The sequence below is a fragment of the Sebastes fasciatus genome, chromosome 5 (genome assembly GCF_043250625.1).
Source record: "Sebastes fasciatus isolate fSebFas1 chromosome 5, fSebFas1.pri, whole genome shotgun sequence".
Taxonomy (NCBI): Eukaryota; Metazoa; Chordata; class Actinopteri; order Perciformes; family Sebastidae; genus Sebastes; species Sebastes fasciatus.
The window spans coordinates 16,546,589-16,572,155 of NC_133799.1; the positions used below are offsets into that span (position 1 = coordinate 16,546,589).

General features: G+C 40.4%; 2 protein-coding genes across 4 annotated transcripts in view; one reads left to right on the forward strand and one right to left on the reverse strand.

The window, feature by feature from the left end:
* xpr1a (xenotropic and polytropic retrovirus receptor 1a) overlaps window positions 1-9,573 on the reverse strand; it is an 89,500-nt gene extending 79,927 nt beyond the window's left edge. For all 3 annotated transcript variants that reach the window (XM_074635351.1, XM_074635352.1, XM_074635349.1), the window contains exons 1-3: window positions 9,491-9,573; window positions 7,152-7,750; window positions 485-536 (exon numbers count right to left, since the gene is read on the reverse strand). In XM_074635351.1, the coding sequence (XP_074491452.1) occupies window positions 485-536; window positions 7,152-7,220 (121 nt within the window). In that variant the 5' untranslated portion in view covers window positions 7,221-7,750; window positions 9,491-9,573. The remainder of the gene's footprint in view (window positions 1-484; window positions 537-7,151; window positions 7,751-9,490) is intronic.
* A 3,222-nt stretch (window positions 9,574-12,795) lies between these two features.
* The window catches only part of acbd6 (acyl-CoA binding domain containing 6), a 36,915-nt gene continuing 24,143 nt past the window's right edge, over window positions 12,796-25,567 (forward strand). Inside the window, exons 1-5 of the mRNA XM_074635354.1 lie at window positions 12,796-13,281; window positions 14,041-14,105; window positions 14,667-14,763; window positions 17,992-18,065; window positions 22,935-23,040. Of these exons, the coding sequence (XP_074491455.1) occupies window positions 13,003-13,281; window positions 14,041-14,105; window positions 14,667-14,763; window positions 17,992-18,065; window positions 22,935-23,040 (621 nt within the window). The 5' untranslated portion in view covers window positions 12,796-13,002. The remainder of the gene's footprint in view (window positions 13,282-14,040; window positions 14,106-14,666; window positions 14,764-17,991; window positions 18,066-22,934; window positions 23,041-25,567) is intronic.

Consider the following 25,567-nt stretch of genomic DNA (forward strand, 5'->3'; position numbering starts at 1 on the left):
GCTACCACAGTTATCCTACACGTTTGACAAGCAGAAGAGGTTGCAATCTGCAACCTCACCACTAGATGCCGCCAGATCTTACACACTGGACCTTTAATGAGTGTGAAACATCTTCTCAGCTACAGCAACATAAAAAATTTGTTCCCTTAATAAAACTTTCAACTTTGCTTCACGGCATGTTTTTCCTCATGCGGGTTAAAAAGCTATGACAGTAAGGTAAAAGGTAATGAATTTGCAATTGGCCTTGGTCTGGTTGAGTCATAGCCTGCGGAGTGAGTGGCAGCATGTAAGCAATGATTTCCAGCTATTTTTAGCACACGAAGGGCTGTTATTCTGGGGATGCCCAAACAGGCCACAGGCAGACGGCAGAGGGTACACAACTGTGTGCGTGTGTGTGTGTGTGTGTGTGTGTGTGTGTGTGTGTGTGTGTGTGTGTGTGTGTGTGTGTGTGTGTGTGTGTGTTTATCCAAACAGGTCTCCTTACCTTCTATGGACGGGGCTTGGTCCTGGGCAGCATACAGCATTTCCTTGAACGCCTGATGAAGAAAGAAGAAAAAAAATTACAGTCAGCAAACACTGACCCAAGCGACACAAAAGACAGGTCTGTACACTCATGCTCTTTTGCCAGGATGTTAAAAGTATATGTCAAGTCAGTAAAGTCCATAGAATCCATAGATACAGAGGATTAGTGTATACATGCATGGAGTAACTGTAGGGTCATTTAAAAGATTAGAGTCTGTTCCACAACAGATCAAATGAAGAAAGTGGATTTGCAGTACATACCCTAGTACAAGTAAGAAGGGATTACAGCAGACCATGAGGCATTAAACAATTATTAGCGCCATCTGCTTTTGGAGTAGCATTAAAACCATCTAAAGCCATTAGAGAGCCATTAACTAAACTCTTGTTCTCCACATGGGAAGATAACAGCAACTGCCACACAGCTGCTAACATAATGAACAAGGCACAAACATTTCAATGATCTCATTTACTCAAAGTTACACTAGTTATACAGATATTTCTAAATCTTGCAATAGCTAAAAGAACTAAGAACGTATAGGCCTGACAGTACCATATTTTGGTTGACAAATCTGACAGAGTGATTGCCATAAACAACAAAGAATTGTCCACTTGCACCCAGTTTGTGCTATCCCTCTTAAAGCCCGCGACGGTCGGCCGTTGGACAGTTTGGGGCAATCGGTGAGCGTCCGTCGGCCTAGTTTTTTCAGTGTTTCGTGCACCGTCAGCTCTAGTCTCCCCATGTTGGTAGGTTTTTCGGCCGATTCAGCATGTTGAATCGTCCGTCGGTGAGACAAATCACTCTGATTGGCTGTTCAGCTTAAGCGAGTCAGTGCACGAGAAGAGAAACGGATATGATGAAAGCAAGCAAACAAGTAAAGTCAAGACAGCGCACACAGAAGGCTCTTCCCATTTTTCATCTTCATCTTGTCTGAATACACAAATATTTTCACGTCATGGCCATCTGGAGTGAAGAAACTGAACACCAACTGATCGGCACGATTCAGAAGAAGCCACCTCTGAACGACATCACAGAGAAACTCTTTGCCAACCGAGTGGTGAAAACAGAACTCTGGCATGAGATTAGAAACCAACTTGTTAAATCAGGTTTGAATGTCTTTTCAGCCATTGAGCTCTGTAACAGAAACTGTCCGTAGTGTAAACGTATGTGCTGACTGGTCGCAGGCTGTAGTCTTTGCGGTGTGTTCTAGTGCAACTCGTCGGCCAAAACAACGGCGACGTGAGGCGACGCAACAGGCGGCCTTCGTCGCCGCTAGTTCTCTGATGTCGAGTTGGTGTGTCCCCAGCTTTAGTGTATAACGTTTAGCTTGGGTGAATGAGAGTGCTGCTGTGTTGTTGCTTTGATTTAGTTGATGTGAAACAAGTAAAGGAAAGCAGATGGCCTGACTCCACAAGACTTTACAATAAACAACAAAGACTATCCAGAATTTTAAAATGAACAATGATAGGTTCAATTTCAGATTTAACAAAAATTGTTCTTTGACAGGTGCAGAGTTTGAGACAGTGTACATCTTTCTAATTAAAAGATTGGGGAGAGAAAGAGGCAGACAGACCAACAGACAGAAACAAGGGAGAGAGAGAGAGAGAGAGAAAGAAAGAGAGAGAGAGAGAGATGGCAGTAGTGGTTAAATGAGGTTGTTTCTCTGTGATAAGAGTGATCTCGAAGATAATGGAAACTGACAGATAATTGCATGCTGGCTCATCTGAACATATCAGTGGTAATCAGAGAAAAGACTGGAACTGAATCCTGTTTCCTGACTGTCTTTATAACTAAACTGCCCCAGCAAAATAGAAAAATCTATTTAACTTTATGAAGTTTTATTAAGTACTAGTAGTATTCAGCAAACTGTCAGTAAATACAATGTGCAAATATGATGTATAGGTAAAGGAAAATTCATCCAAATCTCACAACCTGTATGTTTTTCTGTCTCATCTACTTATCATATCAAACCGCTCTCTCAGTCCAGGCTCCTATATACTGTAACCTTCTGCTTTTGTAACTTGACGATGAGAGAGCGGTGTGAGCAATCCTGTGTGTGGGTGGAAGCCACTCAGAAACTGATGTGCATTAGTAGCTAGCAACCCGGATTGTTGATACTTAAATTCCTCTGTGAATTACATGCACAATGAGCCTCCGACACTGGAGTCTAATCCAAGAGATAGACATGTCATTCCTGTGTAGCATGTTGTCTTCATACTGTCTGATAAAGATCACGGGAGACCAACTGTGCACACACACCATTGGAGCAGGGCCCAGTCCTTGCTAATCTCTGGTGAGGAAAAAGGGCCCCTCTGACTAATAGGTGGGAAATAGACATTCAGATTCAGACAGGGAGGCATTGCCATGGCGATGGCAGTGATGGGAAAGAGGGGCGGGGACACACTCTTTGGGGAATTGGGATAAACCTGCAGGCTTGGCAGTAATCAGTGGTGAAACCTGTAGACAATAACTAAGCCAAGTCTAATGGAACCATCAGTTTGAATGACCATGCATTAACGTGATGATGATGAACACTCACCAAACCAAACATGCGTGTAACACAAGTAGACTTAAGTCACCATGTCCGACTTTTCGGTGACATGTTGAGTGGACACTAACCAAAATATTTTGAGTGCTAGAAGGTCAAATCCTTCCTCTAACATACTTGAGATGGTTATTGTTGTGCTTGAGTGTGCATTATTAGTTTGAAGAGATCTCTGGCTCAACTAGAAAAGCCAATGGTGGATCACTTGAATCCCTAGCTCTGTGTCTGAGTGGATCCCTGCATGGAGAAAGAGGAGTAGAGAGGATGGGAGGATAGGATGGAGGGAGGGAGGGGGAACAGAGGGCAGGTCTGGTCGGGGACCAGATGTCCTCCCAGTGGGGGAGGAACGATGAGGTGAGGATGGAAGGAAGGAGGGAGGTATAGAAAGGGGGATTCTCAGCAGTTGCCATGCCATGCCTGTTGTATACATAATGTTCATATTGTTGAACATGCTGTTAAATCACACATTCATTATACAAAATACAGGTGATGAGAGGAATGCTGTATATTTTATGTACAATTTCCATTACGTCTGTAACAATACAAAGCTCATTGTGCTGGTTTAGACATTTAAACGACATCACTCAGATTAATTAGGGAGACACAAGGCTTCACCTTTGAACAAATAGCAATCACTCACTGAAATCACATAAGCACCTGCTTTTCGTCAACATAATGTCACTTTGCTAGTTTGAATTGTAAATGCGAGTCTCCACATGCACTCTTCTCCTCCTCCTCATCTAAGCTTACATGAGTGATTAGACTGCGGAGGTAAATGCATAAGTGGCCTTGTTCTCTCGCCCACACACACACACACACACACCTGCATCTCTAGCTCTCACTCTTTCTATATGCCGCTAATGTTCAATAACCATTAGTTACTCAATAAACATCTGAATCTAAAAGTCGCCACGCCTAATTATTGTCTGCACACATCTTAGATGCTGTAATACAAGCAAGTTTAATTCTGCACGGATAACCCTCGGGCATGTAGAGATAGTACATTTGGTTCATAAAAACAGCTTTTTATAAATGTTCGTACTTACTAACTGTTGCATTTAACCCTCTCCCTATCTATCGACCTACATCTACTGCCCTTTGTCAGAAGCCTCTGGAGTTAGCAGGACATGCTCACCTCCATACCAAACAGCTGTTTAGCATATAGGTTTATAACTACAATCCCACAGGATAAAGCAGACACCTAATTACTCTATCACTCAATTGCCTTGTCAATGCCTCAGTGTTCAAAATGAAGTGCCTTACTAACTAAAGCCTGTATTTGCTGAAACAGCCACTTTGCCGCATCTTTCTCATCTGCATAGAAACTGGCTGACCAATCTAAATAGACGGCGCACAGCTTTCCACACAATAGCGCTGTGCTCTAAAAAAAAAGGAGGAAAGTGAAAAGTGGGCAGCAGGTTAATTAATCCAACCAGCTCACAAAAGCAAGAATATCACTTCAAACCACAGTCAATTTGGATGTGAGTGCACCATAGATACAGCCAGCCTGGAAGGGTCATATTTTACTGAATGGCCTACGGGTAAAAATTACCTGTGTTGCTTGAATAATGTGTCATTTAATAGACAGACAACTGTATTACAATACAGCTGTTGTGCTGGCTGCAGTGGTCACTGCAACACATAATGCAGATTAAATACATGGGGGACTGTTGGTTATGTGTGTAATGACTGAATGTTTATCTGAATTTCTCACTGTATCTGTAATGTTCCCTTCACTGAACAGAGTCCGTGGACTGACGCCGCTTCTGTTGCACCACAGCAGCATATCAAGGCTTTGCATTTTTCAGAATGATATTAAAATTGATTTATTTTAAAGTCTGTTTTATCTCAGTAACCCACTTCACTAAAGTCAACTGACTTTGCATGTTGCTTGTAAGTTTACGTTGGTCCTTGTCTCTTGACTTGATTCAGAGGGCATGAAAGCCTTGAATAAGATGTCCATCATCTGAAGGTGTGAGCTCTCGCTCCCTATCCCGCCCACTCAGGAGGCAGTGGTGTTTACAGAGGTCAGACAAAGACTGAAGGCAGCCGCAGTCACACAAATACACACAAACCCATTCTTTCTGCAAACCCTATGTATAATTCAGATTTGAGGAAGAATACAAACTGTGTGGATAGGAGACCGGCACTGTTGTTCTACATAATTCAACAATATCTCCACATGTGACATGTTTGTATAGGCTGGGTTTTTGGGATGGTTAATAAAGGAAAACAAAAACAAATACCTCAGCTCCATATGAATCACGTAGCAATTGTTTCAATTTAAGTCTTATAGAAATAACAAGTACTAAATAAAGACTGATAAAGACAATCAATGTTTTATGCTCATAGAAATAAGTTATTCCAGTTAAGTGAAAATATCCTTTGATATAGCTATGAAGATTGTGTACAATTCCAGTAAAAAAGAAAAAGCATGCAATCATCTGCAATCAATTTTGGGAACTCCATTGATAGTTACTGGTGTAAATATATCGCTAAAATACTAAAATAGTAAAACTTTAATGTCAATTTAAGATTATTATATCTGATATAACTGAATACCAACACAAAGCTTGGATGACAGAGAAAATCTATCATCATCCATCTCAGGTCAGTGAGAGCCGAGCCAAAGACTGGAGGTGTAAAATGGCTGGTATGGCCATGCATCTGTCCCTGGGCTCACTGTGCGTCAGTCTGCACACACAAAGACCCTTCATATGCTGTGTGTGAATGTTAATAATCAATTCAAATTACATTCTACTGTAGAGTTTTCCACTACATATCTGACATCTCTGATATTTTTCCAGTTTAATTACTATAATTGAAGATGTTTTTATCACACAATGATGACAGCATATCATTCTTGTCCGGCTGGACAGATCCAAATGTCTGCTGTAGCAATCATCCAACTTAATAATAATAGTATTCAGGGCATGTTTCCAAAATAAAACCAACGCAGTGAGCTTCTGTTGAGTCTGGGATGTAGGCTGCTGAGGTTGAAGAGAACAGGGTCTTTGTCTATAATTCATAGAGCTAAATGGAATGGAGCAGCCTGTCCTGTCACTGCATGTCTGCACTAAAGCTCTTAATGTAGAGCCTGCGTGAAGTGGGGTGTGAATATGAAATACTCCTCAAGTACTGTACACCACCCAACAAAGACCATGTGTGCACACAAAGGTCTCCGTAAATCCACAGACATCAGAGACTAGACAGAATATCCTGTCAGATGAAGTATTGCAGGCTGATTCATAGAGGCAACCATTCCTGTTTAATTGTGCAAAATATTAATAACAAACTACATGGTGATATTCTAAAAAAAATACTAGGCTAAATAACTCTGGTCAAAAACAAGGAATAATCACAGAAGAATATTAGCAATTTTACAACAATGCATAATTGATGCCTGGGAGATTTCCCTTGTGTTCAGTTAGATTGCAGCAAATAATAAAAACTAAAGGAAAATCCAAAGATCAAAGTAATTGACAATAAACACAATTTTCCTTTTTTTTTTTTAAAACACACCTTTCAGTTATAAGATGAACAAACCCAAAAAAAAGGAATCAAGACATGGAACAAAAAGAATTATGTAATTGAAATTTAAAAAAATTATATTCGTTTTGCAAAGAAAAATGCATAAAAAATAAACCTACAAAAAAGCTAAAGAAATTAACTATTTATAGAATATCCTGACATATTTACTCTATGTATTGTTAAAATAAATAACAGAATTGTTTTATTTTATTTTTCCATGAAAGACATTCAATTGTTCCTATACTGTTTATTTTTAGGTGTCAAACAGCAATATTAAACAATGAATGCTCCCTGTGGATCTTAACACCCGCAGTCAATTTCCCGTCCATAAACAATAGCACACCCCTTATCTTCCCGTCGTTTATTGCTCTCAGGAGCAGGCTAAACTGAAACTGAGAACAAATTATTCAAACAGCTTTTTTCATTTTGTCATAGTTAATATTGACTCTTATCGTCCACTTTCCTCTTTCAAAATCATGCATTTTGTAGGAGTTTCTGCCATGCCTACATTCACAAGGAGTTTATTATTATATTACAAGACCAATTTCACTTTACCTCATACTGAAGATACTGCTTCCTCCACTCTGGAGTGATGTGGGACGAAAGATGCTCCGCGAATTTCATTTTGCCGGAACAACTGTCCACCTCAAACCTCCGTTAAATCCAAAAGAGCGGCTGTCCTCCTTTCCCAGTCGACGCGACTTTTGTTATTTATGTTAACTTGCTGGCTCAACATGCGGTGCGTCAAACCACCGGCTCACTCTCTCCGCTCCTCTTCTCTTCAATCCACTTCTGGCTCGTCCCGGTCAGCGCACTCCGAGCAGATCCAGTCCAACATACTATTTATTACACGGGAGGGACGGCAATGGCAGCGGTCTCTCTCTTTATTTAACAGGTGGTCAAGTTTTAACGGAGAGCCGGTAAGACTGGCTCAGTGACTTTGCTCCGTCCCTCCCTGGGCAGGTCTGAGGACATTACTATCCGCCATCGCATTGAGCCACAGCGACGTGGTTGCGTCAGCAGAGCGCGCAGTGTGGCACCGGGACCTGGTGTTGTTGGGACCTCCAGTAGTTAGTTGGCAGTGAGCTCAGGGAAACCCTCACCTTCTACACACACACATTACTCTGAGTCTGAAAAGCGTGTTGTTATTGTGTCTGCAATAAAAGAAAAAGGGGATAAAGTTAAACTTCATAATAAAAATACATTATCTGATACAAGATTGATCTAGAAGATCTGATTGAAGTCTGATTGAAGTACATTCCGTGTTTGTATCCAACCAGCTTAATAGTGCAAACTCCATTTAAAGATCACATAATGTATTATATGTAATGTATTGTTGTTGTTTTTTCTTTTTTCTTATGTGGACCTTGAGTCTGCAATAAAGTTTGAATTGAATTGAAATGAATTGAATTGAATTGATTAATGTGATTAATTTGTTTTCATCTCTTTGTCTCTCTTCTGCTAGCATTTTTTGATTAACAGTCCTATTCAAGTTATGGTTATGCAGACTTTTCGCAGAGTAGCCTGCCTATTTCTACAATTTATCTGGAAATGGGACAGTGAATTACACATAGGGTATTTGGATGCTCAGTTTAATATGCCTACAGAAGCATTTGTTTGTGCTCTGGAAAATCTGAGTTTTAAAAGAACAGGATAATAGGCTCGTTACTGAAAAAGGATCTCATTATTCTGTCCATCCATACTCCAAAGTTCCCTTCATGTATGGCAAATGCAATGAAAGGTAATAAGAGTGAGATTACAAGCATCCTAAACAAGTTGGATGGGCTATTCTGTGTGTTTGTGTATATAGATAGATAGATAGATAGATAGATAGATAGATAGATAGATAGATAGATAGATATAGAAACTTTATTGATCCCGAGGGAAATTCAAGTTTCCAGCATCACAATTCCATAGTGCAAAACATGTTAGTAAAAAGGCAGTAAAAAAGTTAGTAGTACAAAGTACAAAAAAATATACCAGATATAAAAATACAAGGAGATGAAGAAAACTGTTCAAACTGAATATAGTGCAGGGTAACAGCTGTGATACACCACTATTAAAAAAGTGAATGCAGTGCAGAAGAGACTTAAAAATGAATATAGTGCATGTAACTCCAGTAGCTTAGTCTATGAAAGTGCACTGTGTGCATTATTATCTGTCCTGCAGACCGTCCTCCTTTGTCCTTCCTGAGTCTGTGTGTTTGTGTAATACAAAGATACTCTATAGTTTTGAGTTGATCTTATGAGCGTACAGCTCAGTGTCTGTTACAGCTGATAATTCATCGTTATGCCAACAGCAGCACCTGCTGGACAAACTGCGCTGATGCATTTTTCCCAGCAATGAGTCCAAAGTAATATAACTATATTTGCCTCATGCAGGTGTCAACAAAAAGTCAAAGTTCTCGTAATTGTAGTAGAAGATAAGCAAGTTGAGCTGAATATTTCAACTGAAATTGGTCAAACTGGACTCAAATTGGACAGAAAAGTAATTAAACTTGGTCAGAAAAACCGATGCAAATATAGCCCCACCTGCGTTACTAGGCTGCAGTCACCTAGCAACCATGTAGCTAAGCTAACGTTAAGCTAACACTGCCGTACACTTAACTTAACATACGGAAAAAATGGCCATGCTGACAGCTGTATGAGATAAAATGCAAGTTTATATCTGAAGATAGTTTAACAACCAACTTTGACCAGTCCAAAGAACCAATTGGGCTACTGCTACTTTAGTTTTTAGCTAGTTACCGTAACAATTAGCACACTAGCTAGCGATACTTAACGGTAGCTGTTACCACGCCAACCGACACCATACACACAATAAACAACAAACACCCCCAAAAAGATGTTATTTTCATGCATATTTTGTTATCTACTTTAAAAACACAGTCTTACCAAAATTATCAGACTATTTCACAGAATTGTTTTTCGTTTGTTTCGTTGTTTCTAAATAGTTTTCCTTTGCTTACCTGAGGAGCGCAGACAGTAGTGATGTGTCCGCGCGAACGAGCCGGTTCTTTGAGCCGGCTCTTTTAAGTGAACGATAAGAGCCGGCTCCCGTCCGAGAGCCGTTTTTTTTATTTTTTATTTATTAATTCAAGACAGTATGACCGGATGATCTTCTACGCGAAGTCTACAGGTACAGAACAGGAGGTTCAACTTTATTAGTTGTAACCCACAGAAGACATACCACAAATGTGTATCATGATCTGCAAATATTTCACTATCCACAAACATGTATTTTTGTATTTGTGTTGTGTAAAGTCACATCCACAAAAAATACAGGGTGATTTGCAAATACGCATAACTTACTCTGTAAATACGTATTTTAAGGTTTACATGTAAAGTGATATCTACACATTTGTGCATCTATTTTGCATTTGCAGATCACTTTCTGTGCATTTGTGGGCCACGTGACATTTGTAACTTTCCTCCTGTTGGTTTACAGAATTTTTCCCAATTGGTACCGCTTTACACAACACAAATACAAAAATACATGTTTGTGGATAATGAAATATTTGCAGATCATGGTACACATTTGTGGAATGTCTTCTGTGGGTTGCAACTAATAAAGTCCAATAAAAACTTCCATAGAGGAGGAGAGAAAGAGAGAGGAGTGCGGTGCGCGAATAGCAGAAAAGATGAGTGACAGTCAGAAATGAAGCAGCATGTAAAATTATGGTATTCTGGAAATAATAAGGTTTAGTATAATTATATTGAATAATTTAAGTGATATATGTGCACACGTACTAATCATAGGTCAAAACAGCGCTAAATTTGGCTGAATTATAAAAAGGCAGAAGTGGTAAAACGAAGAGCCGTTTGGGAGCCGAAAGAGCCGGCTCCTCTTGGTGAGCTGAGCCAAATGATCTGGCTCACTAAAAAGAGCCTGAATTCCCATCACTACCATCCATGCGGGGCACAGACAGGGATGCAAGGAAGAAGAAGAAGAAGATCGAGGAGCCTGCAGACGAGAGTGACAGGAGGCGGAGCGCTCTCGAGGTTTTTCCTAGAGAGAGACGGAAGTAATTTGCGAACGCGGTAGGATTGAAAGATTTGCTGGCGGATTAGCATAAACTGTACTTTGACTGTAACATCATGTCAAAAAGTTCTGATGGAAATAATGGAAGTGAAATGGAATGGATGTTACCTAAATCTGTGAGGCAGAAAAGGGCTGCGAGAGAGAGAGCGGATAGCAAGAGAGAGAAGTTGGTCGGATGATAGTGAAGTTGTCAGAGGTAATAATAAAAAATCATGAACCAGTCACAACGATAGGCAGACGGATCAAACACAAGAAGCTGAGTGGAAAGTAATAATTGAATTCAATCAGGATGGCGGACACTACCACCCGATCAAACTTACCAGAGCGATCGAAGAGGAGATTGGGAAAATCAAAATGGCCAGGTTTTTGAACAATAAACGAGTGTTGATACATGCAAACAGCAAACAACAACAGGAAAAGATCCTCAAAATGACAACACTTAAGGGGAAAAGATGAAGGCTCATATACCTGGAGCAATGGTAAAATTGAGAGGAGTAATCTCTGGAGTCCCATTGAGTATGTCTATGGAAGATATGTTAAACATGAGATTAAAGGTGGTAAAGTAATTGATGCCATACGGATTAAGAGTAAAAGAGATGGCTCACTGAAGGAAACCCTATCGGTAGTGGTTCTGTTTGAGACATGAGTATCATGGAAAAGCAAAGGGAATGGCAAGTAAATGAAGTGGGAGTTAAAACAAGTGTGTACCTAAGGAACAGCTATAATAATTATCTCAAAATATATACAGATGGATCCAAAAATAAACAGGAGTGTGTGGGAGTTGGTATATATATTCCAGAATTTAAAATATCTATTTCCAAAAGAATTTCAAACCAGGTATCAGTATACACAGCAGAAATAGTGGCAATCATTATTGCAATGCAGTATGTTGAGGAGGTCAGACCTGACAGAGTGGTGATATGCACGGATTCAAAAGCTGTTTTGGAAAGTATACATTCAACAAAAGCTGTAAGGCAAGATCTAATCATTGAATTGTACTATAGCTGGCTAAAACTGCACAGAGGGGGTATAGATGTATTATTCTGTTGGGTTCCAGCACACGAGGGGGTGAAAGGAAATTAGTTTGCAGATAAACTAGCAAAAAGTGCACTGCAAAAAGACATTACAGCACCAGTTTTACTTGGGAAAGGAGAAGGAAAAGCTGTGATTAAAAGGAAAGGAGTGGAGATATGGCAGAAAAGATGGGAGGAGGACCAGAAAGGAAGGAGATATTTCAAAATACAAAAGTCGATCATAACAAAGACGTATAAAGAAAGGAACAGAAGAGAAGAAATCATCATAACAAGACTCAGACTGGATCACACAGGTCTTAATGGCACTGTGGCTTTAATGGGGAAAAGGAACAGTGACAAGTGTGGGGATTGTGGTGTTAAAGAAAATGTGCAGCATATCCTAATTCAATGTAAAAAGTATGAGGCTGAAAGAAAAAGACTACAGGACCAAGTCAGAGAGGAGGGACGTGATTGGGATCTGATGGGGATACTGGGAACAGAGGGTGAGGGGGTTGAAGGCACCAGGAAGGCATTATTAATGTTCTTAAGAGACACAGGATTGGTGGGTAGAATTTAGGAGTAATGTGTAAATGACATGATGTTACACACTCTTGTACAGTCCAGCTCATCCCCCCCCCCCCGACACTGACTCTCCCCCTCTGTCATACCTCTCAATATTTGCACTATCTGTTTATATCATGTTTATTTTTGTTTATAGCTTATTTTGTAAATTGTACATTTTATTCTTATTTCATTCTAACGTTTTATCTATTCTTTTGTTATTTTACTGTTTGTCTTGCACCAACAAAGCCAAAGAAAAATTCCTAGTGTATACCTCTTACACCTGGCAATAAACACCATCCTGATTCTGATTCTGATTCTGATTCTGATTCTGATTCTGAGGAGGTGGCGGTATGCACCTTAAAGTTGGTTGCGATCCGCCAGAAACCGAGAGAAGAAGAAGAAGAAGAAGAAGAAGAAGAAGAAGAAGAAGAAGAAGAAGAAGAAGAAGAAGAAGAAGAAGAAGAAGAAGAAGAAGAAGAAGAGAAGAAGAAGAAGAAGAAGAAGAAAAGAAGACGACAGGGATGCAACCGGAACCTTTCTCTTAGCGAGCAGGAAGTTTAGCCGGCGGTTTATGTGACAGTACCAGAGACGGACCAACGATAGAAACACATCCGACCTGTCACGGATTTCTTAACGATAACGGATTAAAAAGCGAAAATCTGCGCTGAAATACACAACTAATCTATTTAAGTCGGCTCCTCTCTGTTCGTCTTTACCGTTCTTCACTCGGATCTCCGGAGATCGTCGCCTCTGACGGTTCTCTAACGTTATAAACAATAACAACAACAATGGCTTCTGGGTCGCCGTCGTCCTCTCCGGACACTGCGACGGGATCAGGAACAGACCCAGCTCGGCCAGACACAGGGGAGCCTCTCGGTGGAGCCGGGTCAGACTCGGACTCGGACCTGGGTCTGGGTAAATTTGACTGCAGCGGTATGGAGATGGGGGACCGGCTGGAGGGAGAAGATCTGGAGCGGGAGTTTGAGTCAGCAGCAGACCGAATACGAGATCTGGTCCAGACGGCCAGCAGGGACCAGCTGCTCTACCTGTATGCGAGATACAAACAGGTGAGTGTCGGATTAACATGGCAGTGAGGTCAAAACACTGCTGCTGGTTTACAAAGCACTAAATGCTTTAGGGCCAAAATACATTTCTGATCTTCTGCTGTGTTATGAACCATCCAGACCTCTCAGGTCATCTGGATCAGGTCTGCTTAGTGTCCCCATAGTCAGAACTAAACATGCAGAAGCAGCGTTCAGTTTTTATGCACCAAATATCTGGAACAAGCTCCCAGAAACCTGCAGGACCAACTCCAACTCTGAGTTCTTTTAAATCAAAGCTTAAAACTTTATTGTTTGCTGCTGCCTTTTATTAAACTAGATAATGATCTTATATTCTGCACTAGAGCTTTTACTCTTGTGTGTTATAATCTATTTTAGCTTCTATCCTAGCTTTTATTTTTAGCTTGTTTTTATTTTCTAATCTTTAATGTTTTTATAACTGTTTTAATTATGTCTTAATGTTCTTTTGCACTTTGTTGCAATGTTCTTGAATGTTTATATAAAACACTTTGAATTCCCCTGTTGCTGAAATGTGCTATACAAACAAAGCTGCCTTGCCTTAACCCCCTCAAATACTGGCACCATGTGGTTTTAGATAAGAACCCCATACACTGAATGTATATACAACGTCCTTGTGTCATCACTGATTTTTGACAGATGAGGTGAGGTAGGCCCAGATACCTCTAATGTTATGTTATCATCTGATGTAATTAGATCTGGATAATACTGGATCAGAGGAATAATTCAAACTTGTTTTCTTTTCAGGCCAAAGTGGGAAAGTGCAATACAACAAAGCCTGGCTTCTTTGACTTTGAAGGACAGAGAAAATGGTATGCATGTAGCCTCAAATTGGAAGACAGTTTTCAATAAATAATGTGTACATTTGTATAAAATGTTACAGGAGAGAGCACTTAGATACATAGATAGATAGTAACTTTATTGATCCTGAGGGAAATTCAAGTTTCCAGCATCACAGTTCCATAGTGCAAAACATGTTAGTAAAAAGGCAGTAAAAAAGTTAGTAGTACAAAGTACAAAGAAATATACCAGATATAAAAATACAATGAGATGAAGAAAACTGTTAAAACTGAATATAGTGCAGAGTAACAGCTGTGATACACCACTATTAAAAAAGTGAATATAGTGCAGAAGAGACTGTTAAAAATGAATATAGTGCAGGGTAACTCCAGTAGCTTAGTCTATGAAAGTGCACTGTGTACCTGCATTCCTATACACATTTCACATGAGTAAATGTGCACCTGCTTGCATGGAGAGCTCATATTAAAGTTTCTTGTCTGTTATTTTGATGTTTTTTTCTACTCTGAAATGCTTTGTAAAACATTACGACCCATGGTACATATAATGACTGCAGGTTTATGATTTCATTACAGGCAAGCCTGGAAGCAGCTTGGAGACATGGAGGCAGATCAGGCAATGCAGGAGTACATTTCCTGTGTCAATGTGTTAGACCCTGAAGGTTGCACAAAGGTAATAAGAACAATTTCTGAGAAGTCAAAGCTGATTCCCAACACAAATATTGATTATAAACTACTGTATATTGTGTATACAACTTTGTATTGTTTTGAATCATATTATAGTGGATTCAGCAGGGTGGGAACCGGGAGGTTTAATAAAACCTCCTTAAGTGAATGATGTAAACATCACAGATGGTAAACTAGTTACAGATTTGGTGAAATGAAGTCAGATCTTGTTTGCAGCGCTCTTTTTGTCCTGCTTAAAGGTCGATGTCGGTGGAGTTTGTCACTTGTGATGATACTGAACTGAAGGTCAAATTCATCCAATCAGGTCAAAGCTCCTATGTTCAGTGAATTAGTTATACATTGCCCACCAGATAATAATAACATCTTGCTAAATGGCAAATCCTACCCACCGTCATGCTCATTAAAACTAGCCTTTAGATGTGTTTCAAATAAGTATTCGACTCAGCTCTGCAGGTAAGCTGAAAAGGATGACAAATATAGAAACATCCAATGTCATTGAAGCCCTTTTAAGATGCAGTGCAGTTGTTTGCCAGTAGAGGTCAGTGTCACAGTGTCATTCTGTCCCAGGCCTTTCAGTGGCTCTTTATTCTGGATATGAAGCATGAAAAATACATGAGAAGGTTATGTTGTCTTGCTCAATAGCTGACATTTTTGGATATGAATAATGCAAATAACTGTCAGGGTATGGCCGTTGAGATGTGCCCGTGTGTATGCCGACATAAGAGAGACAGTTTAAATCTCTACACGCTCCCGTGTCATATCATTCATTCGTGTCAGGAGAGTTGTGTTGCCATGGACAGGCTGTCCTTTGGGGCAGGAGCAGAAGCATTCAGTTACAACAACAAATGTGAACTGTCTGCTTAGCTGGGAAGAGTATTATTATTGGAACACTAACAACAAACTGTGATTTTCACATCAAAATGTGTGCTGAGTAAAAATGAATTTAAATATTAAACAAGGCAGACTGAAGTAGTTTTGCTTTGTCTACAGTACACATTAAGGGTTTGAGATGGTTGATATCAGGCCAACAATAAGGAAATTGTTTTCTGAATTTAGTCTGCATTGTTTTGGAAAAGACTGGACCATTCTGCTAAGTTTGGGGAATTTTCATGAATTATTAAACCAGATCAAATTTGATGACCTGAACCTCATATTTATTCGGTATTTGAGATCAAAATTATTACTAGAAAAAAACCCCTGAAAAACAGATTGTTGTACCACATTGCCATATATGTCAAGGTTGTGAGGCTGCAGCGTTAATATAAGTTGAAAGGTTGAATTATGTATATTTGAGGGCTGCAACTAATGATTGTTTTCATTGTAGACTAATCTGTTGATTATATTCTCGATTAATCGATTCGTTGTTTGGTCTCTAAAATGTCAGAAAATGGTGAAAAATGTCAATCAGTGTTTCTCAAAGCCCACATGACATCCTCAAATGTCTTGTTTTGTCCACAACTCAAAGATATTCAGCTTACTGTCATAGAGGAGTAAAGAAACCAGAAAATATTCACATTTAAGAAGCTGGTATCAGAGAATTTAGACTTTTTTTTTTTTAATTACTCAAACTGATTATTCGATTATCAAAATAGTTGGCGATTGATTTAAAAGCTGCCAACTAATCGATTAATCGATGCAGCTCTAGATTTATGTATATATTTTGTATACCTAGTAGTAATGGTAGTAGCCACTAACACATGTTTCTTTCCAGAAAGTAAAGAGATTTTGATGTTTAAAGTATTGAAATATTTAAAATAACTAGAAGAAACTTTATCTAGCTGGTCCCTCGTGTTGGGGTTACAAGTTGCCATAGGTTGTAATTCCCACCTGAATGGGAAGTGTGTGTGTTTCCTCTACAAGTGTAGCATACTCTCCAAACAGAGGGACAGATTCACAGTCACATAATGCTCTACAAGCACAGCCCCAGAGAGATGGAAGTAGGTTGTGTTCTCTAGAATTGAAAGGCCAAAGAATACATTTATGTGTGCCTTAAGAGGCCTGTCATGTCCTGTGTGACCTACTGTACTGTTCTTTCCATTTTCTGCTTGTCCTCTTGTTTCCCTCACTTCTTCCTTACTGCACTTTTTCCTCTTTGTTCTCCACCTCTATGCTACTTGCTTTTCCTCTATTAATCTTCCCCCCACCCTCTTGTCTTCTGTAACCCCTTCACTCTTTTATTACCCCGCTTTCTTTCCTCTCCTTCCGCATTTATGTCTCTTTAATAGCGTCACTGTCAACCACGTGTTCAATCCTGACACATTCTTTTCTCTTCGTCCGTGCTGTTGGGTAATACGCGGCACTGACTCTGCCCCCCAGCTGCACAATGCCAGCAGAGAGCCCGGCAGACAGGCCAGCAAACGCACAAATGTCCCCCTGAAAAGAAGCTGATTGTATTAGTGTTAACAAAGCGCCATAGCATGGCAGTGGCTATTCTTTTGGGGAGCACAGTCAAATGGTGTAAGTAGGAGTGCATAGACAGAGGAGAAGTGGAGAGAATAATAGCCAGAGTTTGACCTCTGTTCCTGCCTCAATTGTTGAGCAGACACTGGCTTTATATTACATTATGCTGCAGAGGAGCAGGGCCAGTGCATCAGCGAATATTCTGAGTTTCTGAAGTGAATTAGGCCATCCCCAAAAGTGCACGCACAGTTGTTTTGCTTCGCTTGTCATGTTCTCCCCACTCTCTCTATTTTCTGAAATCAGATTTGTGTGGCTTCTTTTGTGGGTTGAGGTTGGTCCAGCGAAGAATAGGGTAATAAAGTCTTGGCTGAACTGAATGTAAAACACAGAAGATTAACAAGAGTCACAAATTATATATTTTATATTGGTCTTGTGCATATTGTTGGGCATTTTATTACCTATGAGGTCATGTCTAAAAGCCCCAGAGGCTTGTTTCAAAATGACACATTTTGAACTTCATCTGTCATGCATTCGCTTTGCAAAGGCTATAGGTGGAAATCTATAGGTACAGTGAAAAGATGAACCTGACCCTTTTGTATTGCATTGAGCGCACAAAAACAATAAGGCCACCTCTGTCCATCTGGGATAGCAGCACAGGCTGCAGAACTAGATTAGGTTGGTGTTTCACACTAGCTATTATTTAACAAGAAGTAAGATTGTGACCATCATCTGTATTGAAAATGTCGTATTTCAGTTTTAACTGTATGTAAGGTGGATATTGTTTGTTAATGTGTGATTGTCTTTTATTTGACAGGAAAGACGAGGAGCAGAAAGAAGATCGGGCTTTGGAGCAGCAGTCAGCTCTCTATACCAGGAGGAGATGATCAGGTATTTACATCCAATCCAACCATACATCAGAAACTGCATGTTACATTGATTATGCAAGGAAAGCCTCTCGTAGGGTTTCCCAGACACACATTGTGCATTGTTGACTCCACACACTCTCTTTATTTAACTCTGCGTTCTTAGGTTGTGTTTTCAGAGACCCAAAGCATCTAAATGCAATCCCCCACTTCTTGATAGTGCTGGAACACACTCAGCTTTTTCCAGACTCAGTTGTGAATCACTACTCATTTAATGCTAAGGTCAACTCAATCCAAGTCTGGCTTTGTTAACTGCTGGTCCTGATGCTGTATTTGACTCTATTCAACAGACCGTAACTGCAGTCAGGGCCCGGAGACGTCATACAGTTCTGATTTATGTTAATGAAATATATTCTCCATTTACTTCTGTCTGGCAGACTTACTCAAGCTTAAAAACCTCATCTTCATTTCAATGAAAAAAGAGCTCTTTTGGAGATGAAAATGAGATGTGTGAATCCTGCAGGTCTTCCTCCTAAATGGCTGTATGTCATTAGTATGCACGGTCTCGGGAAAGAGGCGGCCAGAGTCTCCCCTTTTTAATTACGTTACGATTCGGGGGGTACTTTTGGGGGGAGGGGGGGTGATGAAGACGTGCCGGGTACAGCGGAGGGAGGCAGGTACAGCAGGTTTTCCCAGAACGATGCTCCCCTCGGTGATATCCAGTAGCAACGACGCCCCGCGGGGGAAACCAGCAAGGAGGAAGTCATTAACACGGCACGTACACACACTTATGCACACGTGTGCCACACACAAACATACAACTATACGTCGACGCGATTGCATCCGAATCCATGCATAACCTGCCGGAACTGTCACACTCACTGCTCTGCTGCATTTCAATTTCCTCTCTCTCACACACTCTCACACACACACACACACACACACACACACACACACACACACACACACACACACACACTCCATATTAAACAGCTAAGCACCTGTTAACCAGACAGAGAGTTAATTGCATTGCTCATCTCGATCTGTGTGTGGTGTGTGTGTGTGTGTGTGTGTGTAGTGTGTCTATCGACAACAGCAAAAAGCAGGATTGATTAGCAATATCCCTGGGCTACTGAGCTGATCAGTGTGTGATTGAAGAGGCTTTGAATGCTACATTTGTAATTCTCTCACCCACCTTGAAAAAGGACTCTGATAAACACCGGAGGCTTTGTTGTCCGGACACTTTGCTGGAAGCTGCCGCTGAGTTATTTGAGTTCTCATTGTTTCCCGTACTTCCGTGGAGCTCGGCCACGTTGAGAGCGTTAACCGGGGTCCTATAGGGGATGTGATGACAGCTTGTGTAGGCCCGTGTGTGTGTGTGTGTGTGTGATGGATGGTGTGGCCGTGGTGTTGATCAGCGAAGCTCAGGCCAGGTAGATGAGTGTTCTCCACCACTGTGGCCAGTTTAGCCTGATGGATGAAGGACATATCTGCCAGTACACCAGACTGGACACACACACAAGCACACAACACTCTCTCTCTCACACACACACACACACACACACACACACACAAAACCCTTGGTAACCCTGCTGTTGTGATGACAGAGTAGCCCGTGACCTTCCCAGCATGCATTGCGGTGCTGTTGATGTCACGTCGTTTATAGGACCCACATTAATCATTTGTTTGTTTATAGCCTATGTGTGTGTGTGTTACTCTCACTGTGGTATGGACTAAATACAAGGTGTTGGTTGTGTTTGTGTACATTCACATGTGAGCTTATTTTACCAATTGTGCGTATTATACAACCTCACACCACATTAGATGTGTACTCGTGCTTTATATATATGTAAGGACGTGTCATGCGCCCGTCAGGCCGGCCCTGTCCCGACCATCGACGAAAGACTGATGAGCTGGCCTATTGATTAGTTGCCGGGGAGACGGATGGCGGCCACACATCAGGGACACTCGGGGTCACCATGGCCATCAGACAAGGAAGTGGGTGTGGCCCAGCGCGGAGACTCATGAATAAACATAGTGCCGGTAATCAGGAGTATGTAAATGAATGTGCTCATACATAACCCAGCAGTGATAAAAGTGTAATGAGTTATTCATAATTCATCACAGGCTGATGAGGAGATGGCGGGAAGAGGGAGGGGAGGAAACGAGGGAGAGCCGGGAGAGATAAAGCGTGTAGATGAAAAGCTGAAGAAAGGGAAGTGCAGAGGTTCATTAAAGAACAAACAGCAGACAAAACTTTGTTTGGGTGTCCTCGCTGTAAACAATAAAATGTGTTCATTATGAATCAGAAGGGTTTATCTCCCCTAGAGGTAGCTTTAAGTTGTAGTTGATCCAGATGTGTATGGAGGGAGGGGGCAGATGTTGGAGGGCAGTGGGTCACAGTGGAACAGAGGAGCTATGCTAGTAAAGGCTTCTCTGATTCAATTGTTGTTCTTTGTATCAAACAGATACACACAGCTTATCAAGCACTTACACATTACAGATGTCTTGCTAGTGATGCTGCCAACCATTTTTTTTGTTCCTATTCGTTGCAATTTTAAGTTCTGCAAGTAGGTAAACACAGCCTCCTCCTCTTCAAGCTCAAAGAAGTCAGGATAAAGACTTTTGGAAATGCTCAGTAAACCATTTGATTAGTTGTGAATTTGAAAACAACCAAAGTCCAACAGTGACTCTGGTCGTTTTTTTTGGGTTGGCACAAACAAGGATTTCCCAAAGGAAGTTGTTTAGCAGAGGTGGTAAGGAGCCCAGATAGGGCTGCAACTAACGATTATTTTCATTGTCAATTTAATCTGTTTATTTTCTTGATAAATCGATTAGTTGTTTGGTCTATAAAATGGTGAAAAACGCGATCCGTGTTTCTCAAAGCCCAAGATGACGTCCTCAAATGTCTTGTTTTGTCCACAACTTCTTAAAAAACTACTCAAACTGATTAATCAGTTATCAAAATAGTTGTTGATTAATTTAATAGTTGACAATTTATTAATGAATTGTTGTAGTTCTATAATTAGCCCAAATAGGCTGCAACTGAAGATTATTTTAATCATCAATTAATGTGTCAGATATTGCCTCAATTAATCGTTTGGTTGATAAAAGGTAAGAAAATGGTGAAAAACACCCATCACAGTTTTCCAAATCCCAAAGTGATGTCTTCAGATGTCTTGTTTTGTCCGACGAACAATCCAAAACCCCAAAGATATTCAGTTTACAATTGTAGAAGATGAAGGAAACCTTTGGCATGTTTTTCTTTTATTCAAAAAAGGACTTGAACAGATCAATTGATTATCTAAATTATTGCCAGACTTGATATGTTGATAGAAAACTTCAATCATTAAATAAAACACAATGTTGTGTGAAATGGCCCCTCTGCTCTTTTAACCCTGAAGGTTTTCACAAAAGTTCGTCACCTTTTTCAATATGACTTTTGTGCTTGAATTTTCATAGCCAGACCTCTTTATGTTCATGCAGAGTAAGGTAACTGATCCCCTAACTATAACTGTGTTAAGGCCACGTACTCAACATAAAGCTAAACAACATCCTCAGCCCGCGGTGTCTCCTGTGTGACCGGAGCCAGGTGTGTGTTGTGGGATTTTTGAGGCCCGGTGCTGCAGAGCGAGACAGGAACTGGGGGATTTGGCCTTGGGGATGACTGACTTACTGCGTGGGAGTGGTAGAGCGGCTGGTATGCGGGGTTTCTGTCAGACAATAGAGCACCAAATTCAATTAATCTGAATGGCCGGCATTGGGTAAGAGGGGAGGGGAAGGCGTAAAGCTCTAAATGAGATTTCGCCCCTTCTCTCCCCTTCACCCACCACCACCACCGCCGCTGCACCCTGACTCCCCCCAGCACTCACTCCTGTCCCCAATGCCAGGAGGTGATTAGAGACACACAGATATAATCAGAGGTGGGATGGGATGTGTGTGTGTGTGTCGCGTGCCAGTGTTCCCGAGGGATGTGGCACGTGTGGCTGCTGCTTGTGTGTGACACAGAGAGAGTAGTTATGTGTTTTGCGTTATCTGTTGCGTCTCTGTGTTTGATGACTAAATGATCTAGTAGCGTGGTGTTTGCTTTCCTGGACGTGCACACACTTCACACATAAAGCAACTTGAATTGACACGCAAGGCAGTTAAAGGGTTACTTCACCCAAATTACAGAAAACACATTTTCTCAGTGTCCCTGTTACTCTGGATCATGGGCTATACTATACTATACTATACCATACTATACCATACTATACTATACTATACTATACTATACTATACTATACTATACTATACTATACTATACTATACTATACTATTTTTCTTTGGTAACAAAGTAGTTCCAACCGCTGCCGACCGGGTGATGTCCTCTATGTAAAATCATTGTAGATGTATATTTGAGGGGGTACACACCTAGCCTAGTGAATAATTAGTGTGGATAGATGAATTATGATTGTAAACAACAACAAAAAAAGCTTCCATCTCACCTGTATTATCTGTAAACTGGCAAGAGAGGTGGAGTGGGCAAGAGGATGGCTCCTTGCTCCTCTTTTTTTGTACATATGTGTCATTTGTATATCTGTATGTTTACGCCATCTTGAAAGGATGGCATGAAAAATAAGTAAAAAGAAAGTACTTCCAATGAGAACTGTTCATTGTGAGGTCTGGATTATTCAGAGCAACCAGGACACTGAATGTTTAAAGAAATGTTGTGTGCACTACAAACAAAATCCATTCACCGCCATTGTGTTGGTGTAGAGGCTCCTGAAATCTAAGACATATATCTCAATATCTGAGCAAGTTAAACCAAAGTCTTGTGATTGTTTAATCACAAACAATGGTCCATAAAGATACAATTGACTGAATCTTTTCTCTGTTTCTGTTTCACTCTCAGGGAAGAGGATAAGAACATCTTTGACTACTGCAGAGAAAACAACATCGACCACATCAGCAAGGCCATCATCTCCCAGAAAGTGGAAGTCAATACTAAAGACGAAGAGGTAACTACACAACGCAGTGCTTGGAGTTACAGTATGCCAACTGAAACTGTACTGTTGGCATGTGAGAGATGCTATTAATAGTGCTACTGTACATGAATGTATTGTTAGCATGACAGCACTGTAATATCATAGTCTTGGTATGTAGCAACAGGGGGCAGAGAGAATAGGATCCATCTTCAACCCCTATGTCAGGAGATCTTCACCTTGCTGAAGTGCCCTTTAGCAAGGCGCTGAGTCTGTATACCAGCCAAAGGGTTATTGTTATGTGCTCTGACCCCTGGTGCAGGAGGGCAGCTGAAAATGATCAGCGCAGTATGATGGAAAATACAGGTCACTGGGGGATGGTTCACGCAGCTCTTTTTGCAATCGTTACATAATGGTTTCAATGATCTGAACCACAAACACCTGGGAACCACTCCTCAGGCAGAGATGAGTAACAGCTATTACCATCACGAGGTGTTTTCTGGATTGACCCCGAAATCCATTCATCTGTCCCCGATTCATTATCGGCCGGGCCAAATGGCTCGCTCCCTGCCTCCCTTTCATCACGGCCGTCCTTCAGATAAGCAGGCGGCGGCCGGTGAGTTCCCAGTCAGAGAGGCCAGATGGTGGAGGGACCTCGGCAGAGAAAGCTTTGTCTGGCGTTGTTGTGCTCCTGCAGCGCAGCTCGCTCAACAGCAGAGGGCAATGGTGATGTTTCACATCAGCAAGAAGCCTGATCTGAGAGAGGCAGGAGGAGCCCCTTCCACAGTACTCACTCTGTAGGTGTGTGGCCTGATTTCCACGTGTTACATGTTTTCTAGTAGTTGCCAACAAAGCCAAATAGACTGCAAGTGTGTGGATGATTTTCAGAACACTACAGGACATGCTTGGTTAATGAACTCATCTTGTCATTCATGCAAACTCCACATTCCTCTGAGGTTGCTTAGCCTCAAAGGCTTTTGTAAACTTATAATTAACAAACAGCCGTCTAGCATCACAATTATATTCAAGCAACAATAAAACAAAGACAAAAAAATCCAGGGAACCAAAGGAATACAATTGTTTCATTGAGTCATTGAGCTAAGATTATTGTTTATAAAGTCACGTGTACTTCAAAAAATCATTATTGGGGGAAAACAGAATGGGAGTTGATCCTTTTTTTGTATGTAATTCATATAAATTGGATTATGATGATGTTTTTTTCTTAAACGTAACGAAATAATTCTGTTTCTTTTTTTTGTTTTGTTTCAATTTCATAGTGATTTTAAGCCAAACCATGATGGGTTTTCTTTTACTAAAACTAACCAAACAGTTTTTTTGCGTTTTTTTTTTTTCTGTCTCAATTTACAACATTAACCACGTGTTTAAAACGGTGACTGTAATCCGGGAGAAAATATGTTTCCCTCGACACGTAATTGAGAATGCATTTTAGTTGTATGGGAACATAATTTTTTAGGAGACAGGGTTGATAAATTTGTGATTAGTTAAAGAAGGTTACAGTTTCTAATTGAAGTCCTAATCACCTCTGGAGGGTCTGACCAGATGCACTGTTTGGATATAAATGAAATAGTTTCATTATTTATTGCTTCCCAAAAGAGAGGACACGGGTGTTGACCTCAAATAAAACCTTTTATTAACTATTCTGAAGCAAGATAAATATAATTTATTATTTTGTGTTGCATTCCTTCACTTTGGGAGATGCTAGCCCATTTATATAATTACTTTATTTGTCATTAATATGTTCTTTTTGATCGCTTTAATCATTGTTGCTCTTCCAAAATCATCCAAATGTTTGTAGTTTATAACCATTCCAATCTAATTAGACTTTTTCTATGAATGTGGTTCATTTCTAAATCAGGAACAATTACTCAAACACCAGAGTATTTGACTCTAAAGTATTAAACTTTGTATTTGTTCATTGCTGCCACCAACCAACTTGTAGGTGCGTGAGAGCCTGAATAGTCTGAATACCACTCCAAAGCAGTACTAGGAGAAGTGTGCGTCATGTGTTGGTTAAGTGAACCTGCAGTTAAGGCAAAGAAGTCTAGAGATGTTTATTATTGACCAGAATTGTGGAAATCCTCCATAAATGTTCAACAGACAACATCTGTACACATCTGTACAGAAACTGACTGTAGTCTGTTTGGTATTTAGGATTGGGAGACATTTGTATGTGTATATATGTCTCTAATGTGATTTTACCATTATATTATTTAGAGCTGCAACATTCATTTTATTAGTTGTCAACTATTAAATTAATTAGCAGCTATTTTGATAATTGATTAATTGGAGTATTTTTTAAGAAAACAAAGTCTAAATTCTCTGATTCCAGCTTCTTAAATGTGAATATTTTCTGGTTTCTTTACTCCTCTATGACAGTAAACTGAATATCTTTGAGTTGTGGACAAAACAAGACATTTGAGGACGTCATCTTGGGCTTTAAGAAACACAGATCGACATTTTTCGCCATGTTTTGGCATCTTATAGACCAAACAACCAATCGATTAATCGAGAAAAAATAATTAACAGATCAATCGACAAAGAA